This window comes from Orcinus orca, chromosome 1 (genome assembly GCF_937001465.1).
Source record: "Orcinus orca chromosome 1, mOrcOrc1.1, whole genome shotgun sequence".
NCBI classification, from domain to species: Eukaryota; Metazoa; Chordata; class Mammalia; order Artiodactyla; family Delphinidae; genus Orcinus; species Orcinus orca.
The window spans coordinates 155,165,897-155,189,570 of record NC_064559.1 but is presented as its reverse complement, the minus strand read 5'-3'; the positions used below and the strand labels follow the sequence as shown (position 1 = coordinate 155,189,570).

General features: G+C 34.1%; 1 protein-coding gene across 1 annotated transcript in view; it reads right to left on the bottom strand.

The window, feature by feature from the left end:
* DNAI4 (dynein axonemal intermediate chain 4) overlaps window positions 1–23,674 on the bottom strand; it is a 125,304-nt gene that overhangs the window by 41,337 nt on the left and 60,293 nt on the right. The window contains 2 exon segments of the mRNA XM_004286810.3: window positions 4,902–5,096; window positions 21,874–22,029. Of these exon segments, the coding sequence (XP_004286858.2) occupies window positions 4,902–5,096; window positions 21,874–22,029 (351 nt within the window).

The following is a 23,674-nucleotide window of genomic DNA, read 5'->3' as shown; positions in this document are numbered from 1 at the left end:
AAATGCTGGAAAGGGTGTGGTGAAAAGGGAACCCTCCTGCACTGTCGGTGGCAATGTAAATTGATAAAACCACTATGGAAAACAGTATGGAGGTTCCTTTAAAAACTAAAAATAGAACTATCATATGACCCAGCAATCCCACTACTGGGCATATACCCTGAGAAAACCATAATTCAAAAAGACATGTACCACAATGTTTATTGCAACACTATTTACAATAGCCAGGACATGGAACCAACCTAAATGTCCATCGACAGATAAATGGATAAAGAAGATGTAACACATATATACAATGGAATATTATTCAGCCATAAAAAGAAAGGAAATTGAGTTATTTGTAGTGAGGTGGATGGACCTAGAATCTGTCAGACAGAGTGAAGTAAGCCAGAAAGAGAAAAACAAATACCATATTTGTATTTGTTTTTGCATAATATGCATATTATGCATCTATATGCATCTAATATATATGCATATATATTAGCATATGCATATGCATATATATGCATATTAGCATATGCATCTAATATATGCATATATGCATATATATGCATCTAATGCATATATATGGCATCTAAAACAAAAAATGGTACTGATGAACCTAGCTGCAGGGCAGGAATAAAGACGTAGACATAGAGAATGAACTTGAGGACACGGGGTAGGAGGGGGAAGCTGGGGTGATGTGAGAGTAGCATCAACATATATACACTACCGAATGTAAAATAGTTAGCTAGTGGGAAGCAGCAGTATAGCACAGGGAGAACAGCTCAGTGCTTTGTGATGACCTAGAGGGGTGGCATAGGGAGGCTCAAGAGGGATGGGATGTGGGGACAGATGTATGCATATGTCTGATTCACTTTGTCATATAACAGAAACTAACACAATATTGTGAAGCAATTATACTCCAATAAAGATCTATTAAAAAAAAAAGTCCTTGTCTGCTTTTGCACCATCTCAGTCATCTTTTCATCTGTTTCTATTAACTGATTTTTCTCAGTTATGGCTCACATTTTCCTGCTTCTTTACGTGACTAGTAATTATTTTTATTGGAGGCTGTACATCATAAAATTTACAGCATGAATGACTGGATTGTGTTTTCTTCCAAACAATACAGTGTTGAAGTTTGTTTTATCAAGCAGTGAACTTATGTTCAGATTATCTTGCTTTTTAAATTAGCTTTTTCTAAAGTGTGTGCAGGTAGGGGTCTAGACTAGATAGAACAATTTAAGTATGAATGTATCTGATAATAAAGCTCTCAAATATATACAGTAAAATTAATAAGCCTAGAGAAAATAGAGACAAATCCATAATCATAATTAAAGATTCTAACAATACTCTCATTAGTTGATAGAACAAGTCAGCAAAAACTCAATAAAAATGAAAGATTTGTAAAACACTATCAATCAATTTGACATAATTAACATCTAAAGAATACTGCACTAAATAATAGAATACCCCATCTTCTTGAATGTGGAACATTCATCATATGCTGGGCCATAAAACAATTCTTAATAAATTTCAAAGGGTAGAAATCATATAGAATATGTTCTCTGACCACCATGCCGATGTTAAATTAGAATTCAGTAAGAAAAGATGAATAAAAAATTACTAAAAACTTGGAAACTAAACAGTATACTTTTAACTAACCTAAACATCAAAGAAAAACCCACAAGGAAAATTAAAAATTATTTGGAACTGAGTAATAATAAAAACACAAGATATCAATATTTGTAAGAGGCAGGAAAATTTATAGTATTAAATGCCTATCTTAGACACAAAAAAAGATGTAAAATCAATGATCCAAACTTCCATCTTAAGAAGCTACAAAAAGAAGAGTAGATTAAATTCAACGAAGAAAAACGTAAAAGTAAAAATGAAAATAACTGAAGTTTTTTATAAAAAAGACCAAAACATTGAGAAAATCATTGAAACAAGAAGATATTTTTGAAAGGATTACTATAATTGAAAAAGCCCCAACCAGACTAATAAAAAAGAGAGAAAAGTCAAAAATGACCAATATCAAGAATGAAATAGGAGATACCACTATAAATCCTACAGATATCAAAAGAATTTAAAGAGAGGATATTATAAACAACTTTATGCATATAATTTCAACAACATAGACAAAACGGGTAAATTCCTCACAAATTACCAAAACTGATACAGGTAGGAATAGAATAACCCTATATTTGTCAAAGAAATTAAATTTGCAATTTTAAAACTTTCTGTAAAGAAAACTCCATCCCAGATGGTTTCACTGGTAAATTTTATGAAACATTTAAAGAAGAAATAATACACAAAAATTTTTTGAAAACAGAGAATGAGGGAAGACTTTCAAAACTCATACTATAAGTCCATCATAACACTAAAGAACTTCAAAGGAACAGAAAATTACAAAAAAATATGTTGCATGAGACTAGTCACGAAAATTCTCAATAGAGTATTAGAAAATTGAATTCAACAGTATATAAAAAGGATAATATACCATAACCAAGTGAAGTTTAACCAGAGGAATTCAGTTTGTTTTAACATTTTAAAATCAAGCACTGTAACTGGCCAAATTGACAGATTAAAGGAAAAAATTACATAATTGTTTTAATAATTTAGAAAATGTTTTGAACAAAATTCAACACCCATTTATGTTTAAAAATGTCTAGCAAACTGGAATGAGAAGGAAATTTCCTCAAACCAGTAAAAGGCATCTATAAAAAACTATACTTAACATCTCATTTAACAATGAAATACTGAATTCCTTTATCCTAAGTTCAGAAACAAGACAAAGACATTTGCAACCTTGGGGCAGGCAAAGATTTCTTAGAGAAGACATGGAAAGTATTTACTACAAAAGGAAAAACTGATAGATAAGACTTCATCAAAATTAAAAATGTCTGCTCAACAACAGACAAATATATAAGTTATAGGCTTAAAGAAAATAGTTGTATCTTTCAAAGAGCTTGTATCCAGAATATATTTTAAAAAAAAGCTCCTACTACTTGATTTTTTTTTAAAAAGACAACTCAATTTTAAAATGCGCAAAGAACTTGACCAAATATTACACAGAAGAAGATATACAAATGACAAAAAAAAGTTATTAAAAAGATTGCCAACGGCAGGCATTATCAAGAAAGCGGGGCTTTCCTGGTGGCAGTGGTTAAGAATCCACCTGCCAATGTAGGGGACACGGGTTCAAGCCCTGGTCCGGGAAGGTCCCACATGCCGCCGAGCAACTAAGCCCATTCACCACAACTACTGAGCCTGCACTCTATAGCCCGTGAGCCACAACTACTGAGCCTGTGTACCACAACTATTGAAGCCCACGTGCCTAGAGCCCATGCTCTGCAACAAGAGAAGCCACCACAATGAGAAGACCGCGCACTGCAATGAAGATTAGCCCCCGTTCAGCAATGAAGACCTACCACAGCCAAAAAAAAAAAAAAAAAAAGGAAGATGGAGCAACTCCTGTATATTTCTTGTGGGATTGTAAAATGGTACAAATAATCTGGAAAGGTATTTTGCAGTTATACATACATCTATCCAAAGACCCAATAATTCCATTTCTAGGTATTTATCTAAGAGAAATTAAAACATATCCACAAAAAGAAACACAAAAATGGTCATAGCAGCTTTATTCATAACAGCTCAAAGATGTACGGGTGTCCATCAGCAGGTGAATGAATATACAAATTATTATGGTATATTCATAAAAAGGAGTAGTACTCAGAAAAAAAAAAGAACTACTTATATACATATCAATGTAGATGAATCTCAAAAACATTATGTTAAGTAAAAGAAGCCAGACACAAAAGAATACTTACTATACGAACCCACTTATATGATATACCAAAACAATTTCTCTATAGTGATAGAAATCAGCTTTGCCTGTCTATAAGGGTGTACAGTTTAACTGGAAAACAGCAGAAGGGAACTTTTGGGGTTGGTAAATATATTTTCTGTCTTGATTACAGTATTAGTTATATAGGCTTATACATTCTTAAATATATCAAATTATGCAGTTAAAATATATGTATTTCATTATATGTAAATCTTACCTCATTAAAAAATTTCCTACTATATTTCTATTTCTTAGATATATTTAAAGAAGTGATCTGCCACCAGTTTTGTTTTTAAAACATCAAAATTTACAGTACTCAGTAAAATTTTAATCTTATAACTCTAATTATGGGACGAAAACTTTATATATATGATAAAAATTTTAAAACATCAACCTAATGTGAGATAAGAAACATAGTTTTTCAATATTCTTAGATGTAAGTAAGCAAAAAGGTTTACATCCATTTGTCACACATGCAATTTTGTAACCTAATTTTTTGATGTAGAAGATCACTTTTGACTTGAAGGATCAAGAAAGATTTCTTAAAAGAGTTGGCCCTAAGCCATACTTGAAAGCTAGGAATTGAAATTGAAAAGTTGAATTAGATAATCTCTCAAATCCTACAAAATATTTTGTGAATCTATGAGATGGGATTTGTAGCAATAAGAGTATGTAATAAAATTAGGGAGAGGTAATAAAAGCTAGAACCTGGAAAGTATAAATGGCAATGGAAAGGGGGGTCTGATTATAAGAGAATAATTCAATGAGGGGACAACGGAGAGGAAAGGGCCAAAGGTAAAGGTCTACACCTTTTTCTTTCAGGTTTCTGGTCTGGACTCTCTTGTACTCATATGTTAAGTGCTGTAAACTATATAAAAATGTCTTCTGATCAGTGATAACTCAGTCTAGATATTGCATTTTAGAAATAATAATATCATTTGATTTTTTAAATTATTTGAGCTTAACTAAAAGTGATTATTTTTAAATACCTTTTTTAAAGTACAAAATCGTTATTTCAAAACAACACCATGTTTTTTTACAAAAGATTTTTAGTATATAATGTATTAAATACCTTTTAACACAGGAAGCTGACGATAAGCTGCAAGTTTTGGCTGAAACATATTTTCCATTATAACTCGTTCCATAAAAAATAAGTCCTGTTGGAACTTATCAGATTTCAATACTGCCTCTGAGTTGTCTTCTTCTTCATCATGGACTTTAGCCAGAATTACATTTTCAATATCCATTAGAGAACTACCTTCACTAACTGTAAAATACAAATATGATGCAATGCTAAAATAATTCAAATAATATTAGCTGGTTTGTACATTCTAAAGATTAAGAAATGACATTTTGCCACCACTATTTGTTTTCCTCCAGTATTTAACAACTTCAATAGACATTTATTGAACATCTTTTACAAACCAAGCACATACAAGATATACATAAATTATCTCATTTTGGAATTCTTAACCACTCAAAAAATGTGTGTTTTCCAGAAAATAAGCAATGATAACTCATAAGGTAATTTGTATCTCTATATATTTTTATTCAAACTGAAATAAAATTATTAGCAGTCTTCAGATAAAGGTTTGATTTGATTATTGCTTTATAGGAACAATAAATTAATTTTTATTGATTTTATTTTTATTGATGCTATAACAAATTACCAAAAACTTAGTGGACTAAAACCATACAAATGTATTATCTTAGAGTTCTGTAGGTTAGAGGTCTGACTCAGGTCTCACTGGGCTAAAACAAAAAAGTTAATAGGGTTATGTTCCTTTCTGAAGGCTCTAGAGGAGAATTCATTTCCTTGCCTTTTCCCACTTCTAGAGGCCACCAGCAACCCTTCCTCTATCTTCAAAACACAGCAATATTGCATCTCTCTGACAGTCTTCTGTCATTACATTTCTCTCTGACCAGAACTGGAAAAAGTGCTCCAATTTTAAGTACCCATGTGATTAGTTTCCGTCCACTCCAGTAACCCAGGATAACCTCCTTCTCTGAAGATCCTTAACGTAATCACATCTGGAAAGTCTCTTTTGTCATGTAAGGTAATTTATTCACAGGTTCCAGAGATTGGGATGTGTATATATTTGGGGAATGATTATCTGCCTACCACATTACTTAGTAAAAAAACAGAATGAAGGGGAATCCTGCATCCATGAAGATGGAGTAGACAGTTTTTCTTATTCCTTTTCTAAACACAACTAAAACTCTTGGACATCATATATAAAACAAACATAGGAAGCCTTTGAAAACCTTTGATAGAAGGAGGCAAAGCAACAAGAGAGCTCAGGACACAAGGAATGACACAGTGGTGAGTTCCCTGGATTCCTTATTGCTGCACATACTCCAGACAAACCTCCTCTCTCTAGCCAAAAGACCAGGAAAAGAAAAACCTTGCAAGAGAAAAAAAAAAAAAAACTTTTAGAATGTAACCATTCCACTCCAGACAAAAACACAGAGAAAAAATTGTAGCCCCACCCATTCCACAAATTCCACTAGCCAAGTGGGGAGCCTAGACTTCCATCCTTGCCAGGCTCTAACAAGGCATCCCAATCTCCTAGCCTTCCAGTGGGTGTGGTGTCAGAAAAGGATCAGTAAGGAGCCAGGACTTTCAATCCTAACAAAAATAATAACTGTGCTGCCCTTTTTGCAATGTCAGCGGAGACCAGTTGGGGAACATGGAATTCCACACCTATATGGCAGTAACAAGATGTCCCTTCTCCTCAATAGAATAGTCAGAGTTGGACTGGTAGAGTCAGAACTTACAGAACTGCCCCAAAGTAGTAAAGCCAAGTCCCAATCCATGGTGTCAGGGAGTGGTAATGAGGTGCTCCTATCCCCCCCAGTCATACAGGTAACAATGGAAATCAGAGCTCCGCACCTGCCCCTGCAAAACAATAATGAGGAGATGATCCCCTCCCTCACTGTAATTGAAGGTCAAGTGGAGAACATGGATTTCTACAAAACCCCACTTCTACTCCCACCTGGCAGTAATGGAGCAGTAAATTCCCCTGTCAAAATGGTGTCAAACAAAGCCTGCTAAAAAGGAAGGTTTAGAGAAGATCCATTTCTCATGACATAATGCCCAAAATTACTAAATTTCAACTGAAAGTCACTCATCATACAAAGACCCAAGAAAATCTCAACCTAAATGAAACAAAGAAAAAACAAATAAAATCAATAGATGCCAACACTGAGATGACAGAGATATGTGAATTACCTGACAGTTTAAGGCAATCATCAAAAAAATGTTTCAAGCATTTATGAACACATTTGAAACAAATGGAATAATAGAAAGTATTATCAAAGAAATTAAAAATCTTAGTAAATCAATTCAAGAACCAAAAAGAAATTTTAGAACTGAAAAATGAAATAATCAAAATTTTAAAATTCAATGGATGGGCTCAACAGCAAAATGAAGGGGACAGAGGAAAGAATTCGTGAATTTGAAGAGAGAACAATAGAAATTACCTAATCTGAAAAACAGAAAGAAAATAATCTGAAAAAAAACCAAAAAAGAACAGAGGCTCAAAGGCCTGTGGGACTATAACAAGTTATCTAACATTCATGTCATTGGGGAGGGCAGAAAGAGGATGAGACTGAAAAATGTACTTGAAGAAACAATAGCTGAAAGTTTCCAAAATTTAGCAAAGAATAATATACAGAATCAAGAAACTCAGTGAATTCCAAAGAAGATAAACCTAAAGAAATCCACACCAAGACATCATACTCAAATTTCTCAAAACTGAAAACAAAGTAAACAAAAATACAGAAAGCATTAAAGAAGAAATGATGTCTTATATAGAGAGAAAAATAATTTGAATAACAGCAGATTTGTCATCAGAAACCATGGAGGCCAGAAGGAGGTGGCACACATATTCTAAGTGATGAGAGAAAATAACTTTCAACCAAGAATTCTATATCCACTAAAAATATTTTATAGGAATAAAGGTGAAATTAAGATATTCTCAGATGAAGAAACACTAAGAGAATTTGTTGCCAGCAGATCTTCCTTAAGAATGGCGAAAGGAGAATGGCTAAACAAGAAGGAAATTATTTTTAAAAAGAATTTTGGAATATCAGAGAGAAAAACAGAATGTGGAGAGTAAAAATATAGGTAAATACAATTTCCTTCTCTTCAGTTTTCTTAATTATGTTTGATGGTTGATATAAAAATTATAACTAGCTGATACAGTTCTAATGTTCAAATACTCCATTTAAATATTTAAAGGAAATATTTAGGGCAAACATATAAACAGGGGAGAGTGAAAATATATAAAGGGGGGGGAAGATTTCTACTCTTAAACTGGTAAAATGTCAACACAAGTGGACTGCAATATGTAGAGCATCCACTAAGAAAAGCTCCACAAAGAGATAAACTCAGAAATACCATATATATATTAGAATGGAATTGTGAAAAAAAAAATGAGTTACCAACAGGAAGACTGAAAGTGGGGGAATGGAAAAAGGTATTCCATTCAAATGGAAATAAAAAGAAAGCTGGACTAACTATACTTATATCAGACAAAATAGACTTTAAAACAAAGACTATTACAAGATACAGAGAAGGGCATAATATAATGATAAAGGGATCATCCCAACAAAAAGGAAAACACTTGTAAATATATATATACACTCAACATAAGAACATTTAACTACATAAAGCAAATACAAATACACATAAAGGGAAAGATTTTATAATAATTTAACAAGAATTATTATAATCGTAGAATAATATAACAATAATACATAATTGTATAATAATAGAAAGGGACTTTAACACCCCACTTATATCAATGGACAGATGATCCAGACAGAAAATCAAAAGGAAACATTTGGCTTATACAACACATCAGACCAGATTGCTTAATAGGTATACAAAACATTCATCAAAAAACCAGCAGGATACACATTCTTTTCAAGTTCACATTGAATATTCTCCAGGGTAGATCACATGTTAGTCCATGTACAGGTTTCAGTAAATTTAAGAAGACTGAAGTCATATTAAGCATCTTTTCTGGCCACAAAGGTATGAGACAAGAAGTCAACTACAAGAAAAACCTGGAAACACAAACATGTGGAGTCTAAACAACATGCTAGAAAACAACAAATGAGTTACTGAAGAAATCAGAGAGAAAATCAAAAACTACCTTGAGATAAATGAAAGTGGAAATACAACATTGCAAAATCTATGGGATGCAACAAAAGCAGTTCCCTGAGGAAAGTTTATAGTGATACAAGTCTATCTCAGGAAACAAGAAAAATCTCAAACAATTTAAAATTACACCTACAGGAACTAGAGAAAGAAGAACCAACACCCCCACACAGTTACTAAAAGGAAGGAAATAATAAAGATCAGAGCAGAAATAAATGAAATAGGCACTAAAAAACAATAGAAAAAAATCAATGAAACTAAGAGCTGGTTCTTTGAAAAAATAAACAAAATTGATAAACCTTTAGCCAGACTTTTCAAGAAGGAAAGAGGGCTCAAATAAATAAAATCAGAAATGAAAGAGGAAAAGTTACAACCAGCACTACAGAAATATAAAGTATTATAAGAGATTATTATGAACAATTACATGCAAACAAATTGGACAGCCAATTTGTTGTTTAGAAGAAATGGATAAAGTCCTATAAATACACAACCTACAAAGACTTATCATAATAAAATAGAAAATCTGAACTAACAGATGACTAGTAAGGAGATTCACTTATTAAAAACCTTCCAACAAACAAAAGTCCAAGACCAGACAGCTTCACTGGTGAATTCTACCAAATATTTAAAGAAGGATTATTACCTATTCTTCTCAAATTATTCCAAAAGATTGAAGAGGAAACCATCCAAATACATTCTATAAGGCCAACATACATACCAAAATCAAAGACAGTAAAAACAAGAAGAAAACAACAGGTCAACATCCCAGATAAACATAGATGCAAAAATCCTCAACAAAATATTAACAAACAAAATTCAACAATACATTAAAAGGATCATACACCATAATCAAGTGGGATTTATCCCAGGCATGCAAAGATGGCTCAATATCTGCAACTCAATCAACATGATATACCACATTAACAAAACAAAGGATAAAAATCATATGATCATTACAATAAATGCAGAAAAAAGTTTTGATAAAAGTTAACATCAGTTTATGATAAAAACTGTCAACAAAGTGGTAATAGAGGGAATATACTTCAACATAATAAAAGCCATATATGACAAACCCACAGCTAATATCATACTCAAAGTGAAAAGCTGAAAGCATTGCCTTTAAGATCAGGAAAAAGACAAAGATGTCCACTCTTACCACAATTATTTAACATAGTATTAGAGAGACCTTCAAGATGGCAGAGGAGTAAGATGTGGAGATTCCCTTCCTCCCCACAAATACATCAGAAATACATCTACATGTGGGACAGCTCCTGCAGAACACCTACTGAATGCTGGCAGAAGACCTCAGACCTCCCAAAAGGCAAGAAACTCCCCACATACCCGGGGAGGGCAAAAGAAAAAAGAATAAACAGAGACAAAAGGATAGGGATGGGACCTGCACATCTGGGAGGGAGTTGTGAAGGAGGAAAAGTTTCCACACACTACGAAGCCCCTTCACTGGTGGAGACGGGGTGGCGTGGGGAAGCTTCAGAGCCGCAGAGGAGAGCGCAGCAACAGGGGTGCGGAGGGCAAAGCGGAGAGATTCCCGCACAGAGGATCGGTGCCGACCAGCACTCACCAGCCGGAAAGGCTTGTCTGCTCACCCGCCTGGGCGGGCGGGGCTGGGAGCTGAGGCTCGGGCTTCGGAGGTCAGATCCCAGGGAGAGGAATGGGGTTGGTGGCATGAACACAGCCTGAAGGGGGCTAGTGCACCACGGCTAGCCAGGAGGGAGTCTGGGGAAAAGTCTGGAACTGCCTAAGAGGCAAGAGACCATTGTTTCAGGGTGTATGAGGAGAGGTGATTCAGAGCACCACCTAAACGAGCTCCAGAGACAGGCGCGAGCTGTGGCTATCAGCACGGACACCAGAGATGGGGATAAAATGCTAAGGCTGCTTCTGCAGCCACCAAGAAGCCTGTGTGCAAGCATAGGTCACTATCCACACCTCCCCTGCCGGGAGCCTGTGCACCCCGCCACTGCCAGGGGCCCATGATCCAGGGACAACATTCCTGGGAGAACACACAGTACACCTCAGGCTGTTGCAACGTCATGCCAGCCTCTGCCACCGCAGGCTCGCCCCGCATTCCATACCCGTCTCTCCCCTCAGCCTGAGTGAGCCAGAGCCCCCTAATCAGCTGCTACTTTAACCCCATCCTGTCTGAGAGAAGAAAAGACGCCATCAGGAGAACTACATGCAGAGGCAGGGACAATTCCAAAGCTGAACCACAGGAGCTGTGCGAACAAAGAAGAGAAAGGGAAATCTCTCCCAGCAGCTTCAGGAGCAGCGGATTAAATCTCCAGAATCAACTTGATGTACCCTGCATCTCTGGAATACCTGAAGAGACAATGAATCATCCCAAAATTGAGGCAGTGGACTTTGGGAGCAACTGTAGACTTGGGGTTTGCTTTCTGCATCAATTTGTTTCTGATTTTATGTTTATCTTAGTTTAGTATTTAGAGTTTATTATCATTGGTAGATTTGTTTATTGATTTGGTTGCTCTCTTCTTTTTTGTTTTCTTATACATAGATATATAGATATTTTTTTTCCTTTTTCTCTTTTTGTGAGTGTGTATGCTTCTTTGTGTAATTTTGTCTGTATAGCTTCCCTTTTACCATTTGCCCTAGGGTTCTGTCTGTCTCTTTTTTTGGTTCGTTTTTTTGTTTGTTTAGTATAGTTTTTAGTGCTTGTTATCATTGGTGGATTTGTTTTTTGCTTTGGTTGCTCTCCTCTCTCTTTCCTTTTTTTCTTCTTTTTTGTATTACTTTCTAAACTTTTTTATTTTTAATAATTAAAAAAAATTATTTTAATAACTTTATTTTATTTATTTTTCTTTCTTTTTTTCTCCCTTTTCTTCTGAGCCATGTGGCTGACAGGGTCTTGGTGCTCTGTTCAGGTGTCAGGCCTGTACCTCTGAGGTGGGAGAGCCGAGTTCAGGACACTGGTCCACAGGAGACCTCCCAGCTCCACATAATATCAAACAGCGAAAGCTCTCCCAGAGATCTCCAACTCAGCTCTAAGATCCAGATCCACTCAACAACAAGCAAGCTACAGTGCTGAACACCCTATGCCAATCAACTAGCAAGACAAGAACACAACCCCACCCATTAGCAGAGAGGCAGCCTAAAATCAAAATAAGGTCACAGACACCCCAAAACACACCAGCAGTCATGATCCTGCCCACCAGAAAGACAAGATCCAGCCTCATCCACCATAACACAGGCACCAGTCCCCTCCACCAGGAAGACTAAACAACCCACCGAATCAACTATACCCACTGGGGGCAGACACCAAAAACAATGGGAAATACGAACTTGCAGCCTGCAAAAAGGAGACCCCAAACACAGTAAGTTAAGCAAAATGAGAAGACAGAGAAATAACAGCAGATGAAGGAGCAAGATAAAAACCCATCAGACCAAACAAATGAAGAAGAAATCGGCAGTCTACCTCAAAACGAATTCAGAATAATGATAGTAAAAATGATCCAAAATCTGGGAAATAGAATGGAGAAAATACAAGAAATGTTTAACAAGGGCCTAGAAGAACTATAGAGCAAACAATGATGAACAACACAATAAATGAAATTAAAATTTCTCTAGAAGGAATCAATAGCAGAATAACTGAGGCAGAAGAACAGATAAGTGACCCAGAAGATAAAATAGTGGAAATCACTACTGCAGAGCAGAATAAAGAAAAAAGAATGAAAAGAATTGAGAACAGTCTCAGAGACCTCTGGGACAACACTAAATGCACCAACATTCAAACTATAGGGGTCCCAGAAGAAAAAGAGAAAAAGAAAGGATCTGAGAAAATATTTGAAGAGATTATAGTTGAAATCTCTAATATGGGAAAGGAAATAGTCAATCAAGTCGAGGAAGCACAGAGAGTCCCATACAGGATAAATCCAAGGAGAAACACGCCAAGACACAAATTAATCAAGCTTTCAAAAATTAAATACAAAGAAAAAATATTAAAGGCAGCAAGGGAAAAACAACAAATAATATACAAGGGAATCCCCATAAAGTTAACAGCTGAACTTTCAGCAGAAACTCTGCAAGCCAGAAGGGAATGGCAGGACATATTTAAAGTGATGAAACAGAAAAAACCTACACCCAAGATTACTCTACTCAGCAAGGATCTCATTAACATTTGATGCAGAAATTAAAACCTTTACAGACAAGCAAATGCTAAGAGAATTCAGCACCACCAAACCACCTTTAAAACAGATGCTAAAGGAACTTCTCTAGGCAGGAAACACAAGACAAGGAAAAAACTTAAAATAACAAACCCAAAACAATTAAGAAAATGGTAATAGGAACATACAGATTGATAACTACCTGAAATGTAAACGGATTAAATGCTCCAACCAAAAAATATAGGCTGGCTGAATGGATACAAAAACAAGACCCATATGTATGTTGTCTACAAGAGACCCACTTCAGACCTAGGGACACATACAGACTGAAAGTAAGGGGATAGAAAAAGATATTCCATGCAAATGGAAATCAAAAGAAAGCTGGAGTAGCAATTCTTATATCAGACAAAATAGACTTCAAAATAAAGACTATTACAAGAGACAAAGAAGGACATTACATAATGATCAAGGGATCAATCCAAGAAGAAGATAAAACAATTATAAATATTTATGCACAAAACATAGGAGCACCTCAATACATAATGCAAATGCTAACAGCCATAAAAGGGGAATCGACAGTGACACAATCATAGCAGGGGACTTTAACACCCCACTTTCACCAATGGACAGATCAGTCAAATGAAAATAAATAAGGAAACACAAGCTTTAAATGATACATTAAACAAGATGGACTAATTTGATATTTATACGACAATCCATCCAAAGAAAACAGAATACACTTTCTTCTCAAGGGCTCATGGAACATTCTCCAGGATAGATCATGTCTTGGGACACAAAGCAAGCCTTGGTAAATCTAAGAAAATTTAAATTGTATCAAGCATCTTTTCTGACTGCAGCCCTATGAGACTAGATATCAATTACAGGAGAAAATCTGTAAAAAATACAAAAACATGGAGGCTAAACAATACCCTACTAAATAACTAAGAGATCACTTAAAAAATTAAAGAGGAAATCAAAAAATACCTTGAAACAAATGATAATGAAAACACGATGACCCAAAATCTATGGGATGCAGCAAAAGCAGTTCTATGAGGGAAGTTTATAGCAGTACAACCTTATCTCAAGAAACAAGAAACATCTCAAATAAACAACCTAAACTTACACCTAAAGCAATTAGAGAAAGAAGAACAAAAAAACCCAAAGTTAGCAGAAGAAAAGGAATCATGAAGATCAGATCAGAAATAAATGAAAAAGAAATGAAGGAAACAATAGCACAGATCAATGAAACTAAAAGCTGGTTACTTGAGAAGATAAACAAGATTGATAAAGCATTAGCCAGAGTCATCAAGAAAAAAAGGGAGAAAACCCAAATAAATGGAATTAGCAATTAAAAAGGAGAAGTAACAACTGACACTACAGAAATACAAAGGATTATGAGAGATTGCTACAAGCCACTATATGCCAATAAAATGGACATCCTGGAAGAAATGGTCAAATTCTTAGAAAAGCACAACCTTCTGAGACTGAACCAGGAAGAAACAGAAAATATAAACAGATCAATCACAAGCACTGAAATTGAGACTTTGATTAAAAACCTTCCAGCAAACAAAAGCTTCACGGGCAAATTCTATCAAACATTTAGAGAAGAGCTAACACCTATCCTTCTCAAACTCTTCCAAAATATAGCAGAGGGAGGAACACACCCAAATTCATTCTATGAGGCCACCATCACCCTGATACCAAAACCAGACAAAGATGTCACAAAGAAAGAAAGCTATAGGCCAATATCACTGATGCAAATATCCTCAACAAAACACTATCAAACAGAATCCAACAGCACATTAAAAGGATCATACACCATGATCAAGTACGGTTTATCCCAGGAATGCAAGAATTCTTCAATATATGCAAATCAATCAATGTGATACACCATATTAAAAAACTGAAGGAAAAAAACCATATGATCATCTCGATAGATGCAGAAAAAGCTTTCGACTAAATTCAACACCCATTTATGATAAAAATCCTCCAGAAAGTAGGCATAGAGGGAATTTATCTCAACATAATAAAGGCCATAAATGACAAACCCACAACCAACATCATTCTCAATGGCGAAAAACTGAAACCATTTCCACTAAGATCAGGAACAAGACAAGTTTTCCCACTCTCACCACTATTATTCAACACAGTTTGGGAAGTTTTAGACACAGCAATCAGAGAAGAAAAAGAAATAAAAGGAATCCAAATTGGAAAACAAGAAGTAAAGCGGTCACTGTTTGCAGATGACATGATATTATACATAGAGAATCCTAAAGATCCTACCAGAAAACTACTAGAGCTAATCAATGAATTTGGTAAAGTAGCAGGATACAAACTTAATGCACAGAAATCTCTTGCATTCCTATACACTATTGATGAAATATCTGAAAGAGAAATCAAGGAAATACTTCCATTTACCACTGCAACAAAAAGAATAAAATATCTAGGAATAAACCTACCTAAGGAGATAAAAGACCTATATGTAGAAAACTATAAGACACTAAAGAAAGAAATTAAAGATGATACAAACAGATGGAGAGATATACCATGTTCTTGGATTGGAAGAATCAACATAGTGAAAATGACTATCCTATCCAAAGCAATCTACAGATTCAATGCAATCCCTATCAAACTACCAATGGCATTTTTCACAGAACTGGAACAAAAAATTTCACTATTTGTATGGAAACACAAAAGACCCCGAATAGCCAAAGCAATCTAGAGAAAGAAAAAACAGAGCTGGAGGAATCAGGCTCCCTGACTTCAGACTATACTACAAAGATGCAGTAATCAAGACAGTATGGTACTGGCACAAAAACAGAAATATAGATCAATGGAACAGGATAGAAAGCCCAGAAATAAACCCACACACATATGGTCACCTTATTTTTGATAAAAGAGGTAAGAATATACAATGGAGAAAAGACAGCCTCTTCAATAAGCAGTGCTAGGAAAACTTTGGATCTGTCACCTCAGGCAATGGCAGCAAAAGCAAAAATAAACAAATGGGACTACATCAATTTCAAAAGCTTTTGCACAGAAAAGCACACTATCAACAAAATGAAAAGGCAATCTACCGAACAAGAGAAGACATTTACAAATCATGTATCTGATAAGGGGTTAATATCCAAAATATATAAAGAACACATACATCTCAATATCAAGAAACCAGATAATCAGATTAGAAAATGGGCAGAGGACCTAAGTAGGTATTTTTCCAAAGAAGACCTACAGATGGCCAACAGACACATGAAAAGATGCTCAACGTTACTAATGATCAGGGAAATGCAAATCAAAACTACAATGAGATATCACTTGAAACCTATCAGAATGGCTAACATCAAAAAGATAATAATGACTTCCCTGGTGGCACAGTGATTAAGAATCCACCTGCCAATGCAGGGGACACGGGTCTGATCCCTTGTCCAGGAGGATCTCACGTTCCGCAAAGCAACTAAGCCCATGAGCCACAACCACTGAGCCCACATTCTGCAACTGCTGAAGCCCACACACCTAGAGCCCGTGCTCCACAACGAAGAGTAGCTCCCACTCGCTGGAACTAGAGAAAGCCTTCATGTAGCAACTAAGACCCAATGCAGCCAAAAAAAAAAAAAAAAGAAAGAAAGAAAGAAAAGACAATAAATAACAAGTGTCAGCAAGGATGTAGAGAAAAAAGAACCCTCCTGCACTGTTGGTGGGAATGTAAATTGGTACAGCCACTACGCAAAACAGTATGAAGATTCCTCAAAAAACTAAAAATAGAATTACCATATGATCCAACAATTCCACTGCCTGGTATATATCTGAAGAAAATGAAAACATTAATTTGAAAAGATACATGCACTCCAATATTCATAGCAGCATTACTTACAATAGCAAAGATATGGAAACAACCTAAGTGTTCATTGATAGATAAATGGATAAAGAAGATATGGTATATATATAATGGAATAATACCAAACCATAGAAAAGAATGAAATCTTGCCACTTGCAACAACATGGATGAATATAGAGGGCATTTTCCTAAGTGAAATAAGTCAGAGAAAGACAAATATTGTATGATTTCACTTACATGTAGAATCAAGAAACCAAAATAAATAAACAACAAAAACCAGAAACAGACATAGATACAGAGAACAAACAGGTGGTTGCAGAGGAAATGAGTGTGGGTGGTTGGGTGAAACAGGTAAAAGGGATTAAGAGGTACAAACTTCCAGTTATAAAATAAGTCACAAGGAAGTAATATACAGCATAAGGAATATAGCTTATAATACTGTAATAACTTTGTATGATGACAGGTGGTTACTGAACATATCCTGGTGATTATTTCATAATGTATTTAAATGTTGAATCAGTATGTTGTAAAACAGAACCTGATATAATATTATATCCATTATATGTCAATAAATTTTAAAAAGAATAGCTAAAAATCCAAAAAAAGTAACAATATCAAATATTGCCAAGAATGAGAGCAACAGGAATACTCATTCATTGCTTGTGGCAATGCAAAATGGTACAACCACTTTTGAGGACAGTTTCATAGTTTCTTAAGCTAAGCATACTCTCACTATATGATCCAGCAATCATACTCCTAGGTATTTACCCAAATGAGTTGAAAACTTATATCCACACAAAAAACCAACGCATGAATGTTTATAGCTGCTTTATTTATAATCACCAAAAACTAGAAGCAACCAAAATATCTTTCAATAAAGTAATAGATAAACAAACAGTGGTACATCCATATAATGTAATATTATTCAGTGATAAAAATAAATGAGCTGTCATGATAAGACATAGAGAAATCTTAAATGCATATTGTTTAGTGAAAGCAGCCAGTCTGAAAAGGCTGTATATTATACAATTCCAACTACATGATATTTTGGAAAAGGCAAAAATACAGAGACAATAAAAAGATCAGTGGTGGCCAGGGGTATAGGGAAGAAGGAATGATAGAATAGGTGGAGCACAGGAGAAATTTAGGTCAGTGAAATTATTCCATGTAAAACTGTAATAGTGGAAATATGTCATTATGCATTTGTCAAAACTCATAGAACAGTACAGCACAAAGATTAAACTATAATGTAAACTATGAATAATAATATATTAATATGGGTTTATGAATTGTAACAAATGTACTACATTAATGCAAGATGTTCGAAATAGGGGAAATTTTGTGTGGAGTTGGGACAGAGATGGAGTTACATGAATCTCTCAGTACTATCTGCTCAACTTTTCTATAAACCTTTGCTTAAAATGCCTACTCATTTTTTAAAATCTAAAACCCTACTGCAAAAGAAAAAAAAAGCCTTTAAGAGAAAATAATTTTTCTCTGTGAACTGAGCTATGGCCTTATACACTTTCAAAAATGAAAACTATTGGCCTATTTTTCCCTTGAATATGATAACAGAGGTTAAAATATAACCCATACATTCAAAATTTAAATGGAATAGAAATACTTCTTAAAGCAATATGGATCATATTTAACTTTCTTCTCTTTGTGTTTACATTACAAAATCTCAGAGTCAAAAAGGACCTTAGAGGTGACCTAGTCCTAGTTTTTATCTGAATTACTTTAATTCTCAATAAATCTGATCATTCAGCTCTGTTGCATACATTTTTCTATGTTTTATTTTCTCCCTTTTCCTAGTTCTGGGGTCTCCTATTCCACTAACTGGCCATCATAATAAAATAAAATTTATTTTCACTTTGTATTGTAGTTATTGAATATAATTATATTATCCCTTTTTGCTTTTAAAAGCACACCCATACACACATGAAATAAAAGACCCGCAATTTGAGACATTTTCCTTGTAGGACCTTCCACTAACACTTTTTTGTGGATCAATGGCTTTAATGGGGGTGGGATAATATATTTTGAAGTCTCATGTAATTTTTAGTCTAAGATTGATTTTTTTCCTAGCAATTTTTGGAATCTTCTAAAAGCAAACCTACTGTATGGACATTAATACTTAAATAACAAAAAAAAATGTTTCTTTAATGGTTACTAATGATTCATTCTTCCCCTTCACTTTCCTCTGGGAAAATGAACTGGTGTTCATTATAAATAACTTTCAGTAAAATATGGATATAGTCTACATACCATAAATATCATTTAAAAAAACCAAAAGGATATAGGTAACACATCTAAAGTTTAGACATTTTTAACATTAAACTTGAGAAACAATGATAGAGCAAGTTATAAGGTGATAAGTTCCATGAATCTGTATCTCTGAAGGGTATGTAGTCATTATAAATAAGGTCATTGTTTTCTGAAAATTACCAATTCTTTTTAAACTTGGCTTTTCAAAATATTTACTGATTTACTATTTTTAAATATTACATTTGTCTTTGGGCCAAAATTAGTGAGAGTAGAAATATTTGAGTTCAATTTATGAAAATTTACCAAAACTTTACAAAACTTTGCCAGAGTATAGTTTGAAGTAAAGACCATCCCTTAAATGTAGTAATATAATTCTAGAAGAAAAAGACTCAGAAGTTCAGAATATGGAGACAAAAATTATATAATCACAATATAATCAGAAGTGGAACTTAACAAACTTCTTATAACTGAACTTTGTAAAAATTCTTTCATAGCAGTATATCTGGAGAATTACAATTTTGTGTTGGTTTTAATTATAACATTTAATCTTAAAACTTAACATACTAAAAGCTAAATTTGTAATGCAGGATTTGCAAGCCTTGGTACTATTGACATTTTGGCCAGATAATTTTTTTTGTTGTGGGGCTGTTTGGTGAATTGACGAAATTTTAGCAGTATCCTTGGCATCTACCCAAACTGTCAACATAGTCATGACAACCAAAAATGTCTTCAGATATTGCCAAGTGTCCCCTAGGAAAGGTAAAATTGTCCCCAATTAAAAGCCATTGTTGTTAACGTATCTCCATTTTATGTTGTCACAGAGCTTGCATATTTTATTTTTCTTACAAGTTATCTAACGTATAGAAAGAGAGAGAGAAAACTGTGGAACCTACATGTATGAAAAAGAGCTTAAGAGCAAGTAAAGAAGCGACAGAGAAAGATACGATCTTTGAAACTCTTGACAGGTATCCAAGAAAAAATAAAATTTTCAGTTCAAAGTTCAAGACTATGTGAAAGAGTAACAATGATATTTCTAAGTAAAAGTTGTATTTTTCATGTTCCACCAGAAAGAAAATATTGTAACTACTACAAAAGAATTTGTTAAAAATGTCACATGAAAACATTCCAAAAAATCTTAAATAACAAGACACTAATAAAAGAAATTTTAAAAGATACAAATGAATGGAAAGGTAGTCCATGCTCATGGATTGGAAGAATTAACATTGTTAAAATGTTCATGTGGGGCTTCCCTGGTGGCGCAGTGGCTGAGAGTCTGCCTGCCGATGCAGGGGACGCGGGTTCGTGCCCCGGTCCAGGAAGATCCCACATGCCATGGAGTGGCTGGGCCCGTGAGCCATGGCCGCTGAGCCTGCGCATCCGGGGCCTGTGCTCCTCAACGGGAGAGGCCACAACAGTGAGACGCCCGCGTACCGCAAAAAAAAAAAAAAAAAAAAAAAAAAAAAAAGTTCATGTGACCCAAAGCAGTCTACAGATTCAATGCAATCCCTAACAAAATTCCAATGGCAGGTTTCACAGAACTAGAACAAATAATTCAGAAATTTATGTGGAACCACAAAAGACAGTGAATAGTCTAAGCAATCTTGAGAAAGAAGAACTAAGCTGGAGGTACACACTCTCTGATTTCAAACTATACTACAAAGCACTAGTAATCAGAACAGCATGGTATTGACATAAAAACAGACTCATAGATCAATGAATCAGAATAGAGAGCACAGAAATAAATGCACACATATATTGTCAATTATTTATGACGAAGGAGCCAAGAATATACAATGGGGAAAGGATAGTCTCTTCAATAAATGGTGTGGGGAGAACTAGACAGCCACAAGCAAAAGAATGATACTAGATTACTATTTTACACCAAACGTAAAAATTAACTCAAAATGGATTAAAGACTTGAAACATAAGACCTGAAACCATAAATCTCCTAGAAGAAAACATAGACAATAAGCTTCTTGACATTGGTCTTGGCATTGATTTTTTAGATCTGACTCCAAAGCAAAAGCAACCAAAGCAAAAATAAACAAGTGGTACTACATCAAACTAAAAAGCTTCTGCATAGCAAAGGAAACCATCAATGAAATCAAAAGACAACCTACTGAATAGGAGAAAATATTTGCAAACCATATATCTGATAAGGGGTTAATCCAAAATATATAAAGAACTCAAAGAACTCAATAGCAAAAAAAAAAAAAAAATCTGATTAAAAATGTACAGATAAGCAAAACAGACATTTTTTCCAAATGGTACATGAGATGTTCAACGTCACTAATTATCAGGGAAATGCACGGTATTATGTTAAGTGAAATAAGTCAGAGAGAGAAAGACAAATACCATATGATTTCACTCATATGTGGAATGTAAAAAACAAAACAAAAACCAAACTCATAAATGCAGAGAACAGATTCATGGTTGTTAGAGGGGAAGGAGGTTGGGGGGTAGGTGAAATGGGTAAAGGGGGTGGGTTAATTATAGAGTGACAGATAGTAACTAGACATGGTGGTGATCACTTTGTAGTGTAGACAAAGATTGAATTATACGTTGTACACTTGAAACTAATATAATGTTATATACCAATTTTACCCCAATTTTTAAAAAACTGAAATAAATGAAATCTTACTTTTTTCTAAATTACTCCCTGGCAGTCTTTGGTCCCAGTCTTTAGAAGGTATGCTTACTTTACTACTTGAATCAACTGTAGATCTTTTTACTGGTAAAGATGAAAGCTCCATAGCATTATAAGAATCGTACAAATCCCAAGCAGTGGACATTATGCCTAAATAAAGAAACAGAAAGGTACAAAGTATTTTGAACCAAATTCTAATATTTTCGCTTATATATAACGAGTTATAGCAAAATCTAAGATAAGAAAATCTATTGTTCAGGGAAAAAATACTATTGTTTTCCAACAATGGCAGGAAGTAGGTAACGATGAAAAAGAAATAAATCAAGAGGACACCTTAAGAGATCCTTAGCCATTACACTTTTAGCATCTACAAATACCTTAATGTTTTAGTAATAGCTGCAAATAATCCTCACCATCTATTCTGATCCCCATGCCTTCCTCTCTTTATCCCAAACTGTTGCCACATAATCTCATTAGTCTGTCAGTATAGGGCTGCCTTGATATGGTCCTGGACAACCATGTTATAATAAGGTTTTAAGGTGCTTTACTTAAGGTTAACATATAACATACTATATTCTATAGTACTTTTTATTTGTAATCATATAATTCCATTTTTATCAAGTTAAATTTCCTATATACTAATGTGTAAAGATTGTACTTGGGAAAGTGACAGACTGTTCTCAGGAAATTTATAGACTAGTATGGTTATTACCTTCTCTTTTTAAATTTTTGTTTAATTTATCTATATTTAATCAAATTAGCAAATATAACAATGGCCTCCAAACAAAAACTGGTAATGTTATTTATCTTTAATATATAAATATAAAAAGTGCCCAACCCCTTTTATTGCTGATATAACAATGAAATTCTCATATATAAATTATTGTATCAGTGACCATGTAATGATATATTCCTACATGCTAACCTTACTAAACTTTCAGTTAAAGTACAATGATTTAATAAAAAGTTATTTTCCCTGAAAATCAAAACAGGATCTAGATCTAATAAATGCAACTACTTCATTGTTAGAACTTTTATTTTCATGATGTGGAATGAAAGAGCTCTGGTATTTAACAATTTTTTCAATTAGTAAGAATGTTAATTCACATCTCATAATAACATTTCTATCTTAATGAACTTATCTTGATAGTATGTAACAAAGTCATGCACAGAGTAAATAAATACCTAGTATATTTTGCTGAATTGAAAAGGGTACAATTTCCATGGTCACAAAGTAAAAGACCTTAGAAAGAAATTATTTCTTTGAATTTTGAATTACCTAACCTTCTTTTTCTTCCGTTAACTAAAAGTTTAGGAAGTTGAGCATACAGAAATATATTGTTACATGGTCACTAATAAGATAATTGTTACATAAATAAATATACAAGTTATAAATGAGCAATGTAAGATGTTTTGGTGATTTAAAGTTGTTTCTTCTTTAAAGATAACAAATAACATTCATTGGTAATTTTAGTTTAGGTAACATCATTACATTTGTTCACTGGAATAAAAATTAACCTAAGAAACAGAAAACCTAAGAAACAGATATTATGTACATGCCATAATATCATGTACAAGGTAGAATAATAAATAATGAGTGTGACTTCCCAGTTTTATACTGTCATACACTATTAAAGAAATCTTATTTTAATTACTATCAGAAAAAAAAGTATTCCCTACTATATGTATGTTTTGAGCATTTCTGTGTGTACGATTGTGTAAAGTTGTTACAAGTTTTAAAACATTGTTTCTATCTACTAGTTTAATTCAGACTATAAAAGAGTAACAATTGGCC